We start from the raw sequence: 10,229 nt of genomic DNA, 5'->3' as shown, positions 1-10,229 counted from the left end.
CTAGGAAGTTCGGAGAAAAGGTGACCATTCCTTGGGCTTCATCTGGGAAAGGCCATTACGTTTTAGAAAAACAGATTAATCTAAAAATATTCTGATCAACTTTGTGACTGAACCCCCCCCCCCCGAAACAAAAAAGGTCATTTTGGGGGTAGTTTTCTTTGTATAAAGAAGACTTGAAAAGATTGATATCCAGGTCAGTGACTTTCTGGTTTCAAAGTCCACAGTTACAACTGTTTAGTCTCAATGGCCAAACTAATTTGGGTTGTCAGGATGTAACTTTTTTTTCCATTAGCTATCGACATCAGCTGATAGGCAAAGAGCTCAAGGCTGTCCCTGAGTTTCAGATAATGGCAAAAATAACAGGCACTTACTGTTACCATACTAGGGGTGTGGCTGGCTCCTCTCTCTCTCTCTCTCTCTTTCTCTCTCTCTCTCTCTCTCTCTCTCTCTCCCTCTCTCTCTCTCCCTGTCTTTCCCTCTCTCTCCCTCTCGTTCTCCTCCCCCTCCCTCTCGATAAGCTCAATGGGGCTGTCTATTTTTAACTTCCTGTTCTTTCCTTTTGGCCGGATAATCAGTGTGAGCAGAGAGCGTTCCCTGAATGAGTGCTGGTAGCCCCGTGGATGCCTTCTGACATGACCAGCCGACACACATCCCTACCAAGGTTGCCCCAGGTTTAAACCCTCCTTCTAAAGTGCCATGTCCTGCAAAGAAAGTCCCCGAGTGGGTGTTTCCACCACCACCATCAGCTCTGTAGCTGTGCAAGCTGGGAACTCCAAAATCGTGATAGCCGTTGTCAAGGTAAGCTCACAGCTTTCTTTTCTCTGTGTGGCTGAGGGGGTGAGGGGGGTGGTGGCTCTTTGTGGTGTGCTGGGAGTCCTAGAGGATAATGCACACGTTTACAGGACACAGCACAGAACAGATGATAAATAGTAAGTGATCTTAATCACTTAAGTCAGTGACAGAGGACTGCTGAGTTTCAACAAGTTGCCAGCTTGCTTTTCAGCTTACAAAGCACCTACAACTTAAAACAAACTTGGCTATGTACTTTCAGTTTGGTCCTTAAAGGCAAGGCTTATGTGACAGAGGTTCTGGAATGTCAGGTGAGGAGTCCGGTGGGCCAGGGCAGTGCCTGTGATTTTTGAGTGGATGTGATGGAGGCACAGGTCGGGGGGGGGGGGGAACTATCTTGATCATGATCGAGAATTAGAAACACTAAAAGCCTCTCACAAGTACCTCCCAGAACTGGTTTCCACTGGTACAGGCAACACTAACTACTTCTCCCACTACAGCGTGATGGAGACCCTGCCACAGACTGTGTGCCAACTGGCTCTGGAGAACAGAAAAGTGCAACCCACTTGGGGCTTACCTGTATGTTTTATGTCTAGCTGTTTGCAAAGATGGCCACACGTCTTTGGGTTATGGAAGACTCCGGTGCTTTTGTCCCCTTCGCTTGAAATCGTGCAAGATCCTCTGAAATACAGGCTTGCTCTTTAGATGATTTGCCACCTAAAGAACTCATGTTTAATGAATGCAAACCCGGCCAAAAGGGGGTGGGATGAGCTGGCAACAAGGGCCGTTTAGTTTAATTGCTGCAAATTTTATAGTAGTATGAAAAGTTGTAGGAGGAAAGCAGAACTTGACATTGAGCAATGGAATGCAGAGTTCTGCTCAAGGCCAAGTTCCCAGTGCTGGGAGCCTCCTGCATAAAAAAAACAGGACCTCAGCGTCTCCCCACCCTCTCCTCTGCAGAGGTGTGTATGGAAGTGCCCAGGCATCGAAGCTGCACCAATGAAAACTGTTCGATTGGACATGATATAGTGATGCTTTGGGCAATTGGCAGGTGCCAGGAGGGAGGGACAGGAGGCAAATGTATGACATTAAAAAAAAATGTCAACTTCACTTTTCCTCAAACTTAAGGTACTCTGTGAGTAGAAGTCACAGAGCTTGGGGAATAACCTATAGGATAGTCAGAGGTACAAAGAACATACAGACTTTAAAACTATGTGGGGAAGTCTTTTTAACCGGATTGTGTTTCTCAGAACGGCCTCTCGTGGTCCTCTCTCCAGCTCCCTTACCTTACTGCCATCTCCAAATGAAACGTACTTCAGCCTCTTCAGAGAGCAAAGCCTGTGTTGATGGAGGAGTAAGGCTGGGTTCTGGTCTGTAGTGAAGTTCCCATCCCCCTTTACCTGTGTGAAGTGTCACTAATTGTCCAGAGTGGTTTTGTGAGGGTACAGCTGCGCAAATCTATTCAGTGACTTAGAGATGGTGAGGAACACATCATCTAATGCACACGTTTCTCATTGGAGAGTTTAAAAAATCCAAACCCACACTCCATGAGAGAATTTGTTCTAAGAATAAAAGAATGGGTTTGTATTAGACCCGTTGTGTTTCAACATGTTAGGCCGTCTCTTTGGGAGGAGAGAGTTCTTAGTATAACTGGAAATTAAAATAAAAAAGTGGGGGGAAAAAGGAGAATGGCGAGAGAGAATAAAAGTTCATTTCACTCATTTTATTTTTAGTGTGGCAAGTGGGTACAGCTTCAAGTGGCTGAATCTCAGCCCAATCTTCTAGAAATTGGGAGCAGTCAAGATGAAACCAAAAAACTGCTTCATGATCATGAGCTTCTCCTGGCCAAGCTTAAGGTAAGAGCCTCAGATGTGAAGCAAAGGCAACCCTACAGAGGAGGAGGATGCCCGTGCTCACCTTCCTCTGGACCCCACTGCGGGGCCTGGCTTTGGCCATTTGATGATGATGCTGACAGGTGATGGAAAAAGCAACTTCTGTTGTTATGGGTCAACACTGGCATAGCAAAGAGATAACAAGAGCTGGAAAAACAGTTCAGCTGGTCGAGTGCCAGCTTTGCAGACATGGGGACCTAAGTTGGACCCCTAAATCCCGTGGGAAAATGTCAGGCATGGTAGTCCAGGAAATGGGAGGATCCCCGAAGTTTGCTGACTGGCCAGCCCCATGGGTGAGCTACCTGCCATTGAGAGATGTTGTCTCAAAAGAGATGGATGGTACTCCTGAGGGTGACACCTGAGTTGTTCTCTGGCCTCCACAAGAGCACACAGATAGACCGACCGACAGACACACGGACATACATGTACAATTAAATAAGAACGAGGTGTGTTTTTCTTTTTCTTTCTTTCTTTCTTTCTTTCTTTTTTTTTTTTTTTGCTTACCCTGATGCAATAGAAAATACAGAGGGACAATCTTTTCACTTTGAAGAATTAAGTGATATCCCCGCAACTGTCTGCCTCAGTAAAAATATACCCCCTACCTTTGTATTCCTTGAATTAAGTTCCCAATACACATGAGAGCCAACCTTTCTGTTGCTAATATGATCTTCTAGTAAGAATAATTTAGAGGAATCATAAAAGCCATCTGATTTTATGCTTAGTATTAAGAGTTCTTGAAACCAAATAACATGGTTAATAAAATCAGACCCAACACATTGTAGTTGGTTAAGAATATAAAATTAACACTGATTTGGGATTGCCAAGTAAGGGCAATAATTTGTGAGTTTCAGTGCAAAATGAAAATGTGCAGCTCCTTGTTCAAAAAGCTGACATTGTGCTTTTCATTCTCTGTGTCCTATCTGGCTGCTTTGGTGGTAGCAGACACGGGTGAGTGTGGCCCCATGCACGCAGAGCATCACTCTTAACTCGGGCAGCATACTGTACTAGGAACCAGCTCAGTCAGAGTGAGAGAGGAGAGAGCAGATGGTGCCCCTCCCCTGGAGGTTGGACGTCACATACCACGAGGTTCCAGATCCCAGCATTTGCTTCATGATCTGTGGGATTCACTTAGGGAAACACAAACTGAATAAAGAAACATCCTTAACATTTCCAAGACCATGCCAGGTCGAGCGGTGAAATCCCATGCTGTCCTCCTCTGAACGGAGCAGTAGGATGCAGCTAGTTCTCTGCATCATGAGCCCCCCACACAAGCGAATAGATGTCTTTGTTAGGATCAAAGAGGCTTGATGAAGAATCTGAGTCCTGGAATGGTCAGGAGGATGTTCTGTGATGTTAGACTTAAATAATACTGGCTTCTTCGTGTTTCTAGGGCTGAAACACATACTTGGTTTCTAATTCAGAGGCAAGTCTAACCTGCCTCTAATTTATTGACTGTGGGAAAAGTAATTACTTGGGTAAAACTGACCGAGAGGGTGAGGGATGAATCTGTCCTGAAGAAGACAGCCTTTAGAGTCTGATATTTACTCCCTTGCTTGACAGCTCGTGACTGTGGTGTCTGGGATCTGAGCTGTCATTCAAGGTGGTGAGCCCTGGTCATCAGGAAGTCTTGTGTGTGTTGAAAAGAACCACCACCCAAACAAAGCACCTTTATAATGTGACAGAACACTGGACCAGGAATCAAAAGACCTTTGTTTAGCTTCAGTTATGTCACAAACTAATGTAACTTGACAAACAATTCAAAGTCTTCCTGTTACAAAAAAAAAAAAAACTTCAATACATTCTTGAACCTGCTGCTCTGTGAACCACAGAAACTCAATACTGTTCCCTGCCCATTCCTGAGATGTGCTTCCTTGTGGTCCATGGGTCCCGGTCTCCTTCCTATGCACCTGCCAACTGCTGTGGGAGTTAATCTGGACCTAAAACCACATTCCTTTCACAGTTCCCTCTAACTCGCCCGGCCTGGTATTTTCCGGCTCACTGATGAATCACCAATGGTGGCTCACAGCAGATTGGGCCTCTGGGGCGATGGCTTTTCTTCTCTCCTATCTTTGAGAAAACACTAGGAGGCATTCTTTCTTAGGTGGAACAATGTGGCCCTCCCCAGCTCCGGGCTTTGACTTTTGTATCTGAGTCCACCCTTGAGCTCAGCTGGAAAGGGGGCTTCCATTTAGCAGGCTCTATCTGCTTGCAGGACACTTAGGGCTCTAAATTCTAAACGCCTGGTTCTTGTAAGCCAGACTTCAGGCTGCGGACGAGCTACTTAAGTCTTCCGGACATCGGGCTTTTTATCTGCATGATAAGGAGAGAGGAGATCAGAGACTCACATCTTCTGGATTTTATCATTATGTGCCAGTGGAATCTGGAGACATTTTCAACCTCCCTGCAAATGGGTCTAAAACATAGGCTCTCAGATAAAAATGCATTCTTTTTCGAGACAGGGTTTCTCTGTGTAGCTTTGCGTCTTTCCTGGGACTCACTTGGTAGCCCAGGCTGGCCTCGAACTCACAGAGATCTGCCTGCCTCTGCCTCCCAAGTGCTGGGATTAAAGGCATGTGCCACCACCGCCCAGCTTCATCTATGTTTCTGATCATAGCCTCTGGATAGCTACCTCTCATCCCCTCCTCCAGCCATCTGTCTGCTGGTAACCTAGCCAGCTCAGCCCCTAAGTAGTTTACTTATCAGGTCTGTCTTTCAAACTGTACTGGTATTTAAAATTTTATTGAATGTTTATAAAAGAGATGGGGTGGGGAGTTATGAAGGAGTTTGGAGTCTCAGATGTGCCAACTTAAAAATAATGGTAATTGAATTTCTCACATGGATCCCAACTAATTTGCCACTTAGTGTATATACACTATCAGGGTTGTCACAGCTTAACCTGTGGCAGAAAATTCTTGGTCTCAAGTTAATTGTAATCTGAGGCTTTCAAAAGAAAAGGATGTTAGCAGTTTAAGAAGCCGATCATATTTAATATTTAGCGATCATCCTAGTCCTTTCCCGGTGTATAGGACCCTGCAGTAGATTCCAATTAGAGATAAAAATATTCTGGAAGGGGTTCTTGGAGTGTGTTGGAGTCAAGAGTGGAGTACTTTCTGGGTGATTGTAATACTTACCCTCTCTAGTATAAGGGTATATATTTGAAAAATTAGAGTAATAACAGTTACCTTCACACTTCCAAAGAGAAAATCCGGGAAGACAAATGTAATGCCGTATGGAAGTACCTGCTGCCTGTAAGGGGGAAAATGGCATAATTATTATGCTAATGTTGAATATATCAGACTAATGTGAACATTTAATAGAAAAGCTATTTTGTGCCTTCCACTGGAAAGTCTTAAGTCCTCATGATGAAGAATAAGGGGGAAATGCTGGGAACACGTGATTTTCCTAAGTGTTTCTAATGCTGGTGATGTCTGCGCCCCTAGGGATTGGATTGTGCCTTCAGCTATGTACTTAACATCCCACTGGATTATCCAGAGAGAAAAATCATTCCCTGTTTTCAGTGGTGAAAACGATCGTGTAGAAATACGTTTAAGTCCCAGAGGCTTCTGGATTCCCACACTGTGCTAACTTGTTTCCAATGAGAAAGAAAGTATCCAGGAAGGAGACCAGAGGATTTAGCCCAGGTGAAGACCTGCCTGTGGCTGCCATTGACTTTCTGCCCCCAGGTGGGCACAGGGTGATTGAGGGCAGAAGTGAAGAGGGGGAGGGACTTTTGGGATGCTGCTTAGGATGTTTCTAGCCTCAGGGTCTGTCTTCTAACTACATCTCTAGTGTCTAAAGGAATTGGGTATGTTAGGGGCATGTGACATTAGCCTTCCCAGAAGAATGACCCTTCAGAGGGATTACAATCCACCAACCACTTTCCTCTTACGACTCTCAGAAGTCTAGTGGTTTCCTGCTGCGGATGAAATCTCTGACCCAGTGTGGCTAACATTTATTCTATTTCTGATCACTGATTTAGAAACAGATGTGGTATGGATAGAACATATGAGTAGTAAAACCAAAATCCTTATATTAAAATGTGCCTTAAACAAGGGGTAGTGTGAATGACTGCCAATTAAGCTGCAGTATTTGCTCAGAATGCATTTAAAAACATGTTTTATTGCATCAAAATATAAGCAACATAAAGTTACTTCTATGTGTACAATTCAGTAGCATTGATTACATACCCACCAACTAGGTAAATTTTTAAAAAATTAATCACGCAAAACCAAAACTCTGTCTTTTAAGAGGTAATTCCCATTATTATCTCTGCTTCCAATGTAGTCTGTTTCTTCTGTCTATGTATTTGCCTGTTCTAGACACTAAATATAACTGGAATAATATATTTGAATTTTCATGCCTGGCTTGTTTTCTTATATGATATTTGTTTGTATTTTGTACAAGAATTTCACTTCTTTTTGAAAAATGAATAACAAAGAAAGAATGATAATACAGTGTAATGGTTGCATATTCCTTATCTGAAATGCTTGGACCAGAAATATTCCAACTTTTCAATTTTTTGGATTTTGTATTTTTTGGAATATTTGTTTATGCACAATGAGATGTCTTGAGCATTGAACCCTAGTATATATACAAAATTCATATGTTCCAGATACACCTTATACATAGAGAATAAAGGTAATGTTGGTGTTTTCATTATGCCTGTATTTTGTCTGTAGTCTGTGGCATGAGTTCAGGTATGGAATTTTCCATCCATTGTGTTATGGCTGTGCTCTGAAGTTTTAGAATCTGGAGCAGTGTGTATACTGGTTAGTTTTTCTGTTAATTTGACACAAACTAGAGTCATCTGGGAAGAGAGAACTTCCATTGGGAAAATGTCTCTATCAGGCTGGCCTGTACGCAAGTCTGTGGGTCATTTTCTTAATTAATGATTGACATGGGAGGGCCTAGCCTGTGGGCAGCACCATTCCTGGGAAGGTGGTCCTTGGATGAGCAAGGAGCCAGTTGGTAAGCCGTGTTCCTCTGTGGCTTCTCAGTGAGTTCCTGCCTCCAGGCTCCCGCCTTGATTACTTGCCATGGCTTCCCTCAACGATGGGCTGTAAACAGTAAGCTGAACCCTTTCCTCCCCAAAGCTGAGCTGCTCATGGTGTTTAGCACAGCCACAGAAAGCAAAGTAGGACTGTGTGTGTGTGTGTGTGTGTGTGTGTGTGTGTGTGTGTGTGTGTGTAGTGTGCAGTGTGCATATACACATGTGCTCTGTGTGCATGTAGAAGCCAGAGCTCGACATCAGGCATCTTCTTCCATTGCTCTCCATGTTAGTTTTTGAACAGGGTCTCTCACTGAAGCTGGAGCTCATTGATTTGGTTAGGCTGACTGGCCAAGGAGTCCAGGGACCCACTGGTGTCTGCTTCCCAGCACTGGCATTACAGACATAGGTCACTGTGCCTAGCTTTTACGTGGGTCCTGGAGCTCTGAGCTCTGATCTTCATGCTCATTCAGCAGGCACCTCACCAACTGAGCTCTTTCTCCAACCCCAAATTTTGGAGTGCTTTCGATTTCAGATTTTTGGATGAAAGACGTTTCACTTGTAAGACATTTTGTCTGGTCTCCTGTCTATAGGCACTTGAGTGGTTTCTGCTCTGGCTTCTCTAAGTTGTGCTGTGGTCGACACTGGCACATGAGTATTTGCTTGGACATCTAACTCTAGTTCTTTCTGGTCAACATGTAGCAGCATAATTGCTGAGTTATATGGCATTTCTGTGCTTAGGTTTTGAAAAAGCACTAAGATATTTCCCCTAGTAGAAAATAATAAGTTTGAACGGTGGAGTGGTTGGTTTTAAATGTCAACTTGCCACAACTTAGAATCACCTGAGCAGGGAATCTCAACTCAAGGATTGTCTCCATCAGGTTGGCATGTGGGTGTGTTTGGCCTTGATTGCCTTAATCAGTGTGGGTGTAGGAAGACCCACCCTAAATGTGAATGGCACCTCCTAGTAGCAGGCCAGATAAAAAGCCATGGAAGAAAGAAGATTGTTTGCTTTTTGCTCAGTTGACTTTACCTCTTATTAAATTTATTTACCCTGTGGCTGTTGCTAATTCCTTAGCTAATGTTAGGACCAGCTTCCCCGGGACCTGGGCAGTTCCAATATTGTGCCAAAGGCCTGGAGAGTTCCTGGAGAGCTGGTCTTCTTGCCTACCATGGAATTTTGAAAAACTGGTTCTAACATTGGGAAAGCTTCTAGCCATCTTTCTACTTTCTGTTCTGGCAGAAGTAAGGAGCATGTGCTCTCTGGCTAGTGAGACTGGGAGAGAGGAATGGCCACCGTTGGGGGAAGAAGGGTTCTGGGGTGGTTGCAAGCTCTCTGCCAGATATCTCCATCTGGTAGGCAGACTATAATTTCATCTGTGACAGCTATGTCCTCAATCTACTTTTAGGCAGGCACGAAGGTGGGGATCAGATTTTGGAGGTTGGGGGGGAAAAGCCAGAACAGTATGGTTTGTATGGTTCCAGAACTTCCGGCTCCTCTTTACTTGTTAGTGAGAGGAAATATCTTGATCCATACCCAATCTTAATGTCAATTTTTCAATCAATATGGAACATTAAGGGTGGATGGCACGTGGAATTGTTTTTTTGGTGTGCTGGTCATGGAAAGCATATGATGAATTTTTCAGTGATCATTTTGAATGAGGTCACTGAGATAAGGTAGGGCAAAGCAGAAGTTATGGAGAACTTCTGTTAGGCTTTGATATTGAGAAACTTCTCAACTAAAAAAACACCAACAAAAGAAACTTCTCTACTAAAAAACACCAACAAAAATTCTCACAACCATAAAACATTTCAGTTTCTGTGTGTTGTGGACAGTATTCCAGTTTGCAGGTCATTTCCTTTCCCAGATATTCAGTTCCAGTGAACAGTATATGCTACAGAGTGATTCAGGAGGCTAAATTTGAACGGTGTTCTTTAGAGCTAGAAAATGCCATGGATAATCTGGTAAAACGATTTTCTTATAAGTAGAAGTGAGAGGTTATCTTATCTGTTTGTGCTGGTGTAACAAAATACCACAGACAGAGCAATTTATAAAGCACAGACATTTGTTTTTCGCAGTTGAAGAGAGCCCAAGTTCTGTTTCCAAGAGTGTGCCTTATTGCGGCACCATGCAAGGAACAAGAGTGTTGTGTCTTCAAGGACCGAGGGGGAAAGGCGAACAGCAGACATTGTCTCTCTTTCAAGCTCCCTCACTGGCATTGGCGCTGATCCATGTGTACAGCAGAGACCCCATGACCTAGCCTCTTCTGAAAGGGCCCAGTTCTTCATACTGCAGCATGAGGGTTTATGCTTCTAATAGGTGAATTTTAATTTTAGGGAACACATTCAAGCCACAGCAAAAAAAAATGTTAATTTAGTAGATTCCAGAGAGCCCATGATTTGTTCTTATGAAGCAGACATTGAAAGTGTCCATTATTGATGAATTATTGATGTGAGCTTATTTTTAGGGGTACAAAAATTCTAGATGGAGACAATTGTGTAGGCACAGAGTTGGAAGATTCCTAACTTGGAAGGTTCAAGAGTAAACATTGGGCTCCTTG

The 10,229-nt window shown here is 43.6% G+C and overlaps 1 protein-coding gene across 1 annotated transcript in view; it reads left to right on the top strand.

The window, feature by feature from the left end:
- Nucleotides 1–451: 451 nt before the first annotated feature.
- Ccdc141 (coiled-coil domain containing 141) overlaps nt 452–10,229 on the top strand; it is a 157,260-nt gene continuing 147,482 nt past the window's right edge. The window contains 2 exon segments of the mRNA XM_028880586.2: nt 452–798; nt 2,523–2,645. Coding sequence (XP_028736419.1) covers nt 697–798; nt 2,523–2,645 — 225 coding nt within the window. The 5' untranslated portion in view covers nt 452–696.

This window comes from Peromyscus leucopus, chromosome 4, assembly GCF_004664715.2.
Source record: "Peromyscus leucopus breed LL Stock chromosome 4, UCI_PerLeu_2.1, whole genome shotgun sequence".
NCBI lineage: Eukaryota > Metazoa > Chordata > Mammalia > Rodentia > Cricetidae > Peromyscus > Peromyscus leucopus.
This window is presented reverse-complemented; position numbering and strand designations above follow the sequence as displayed.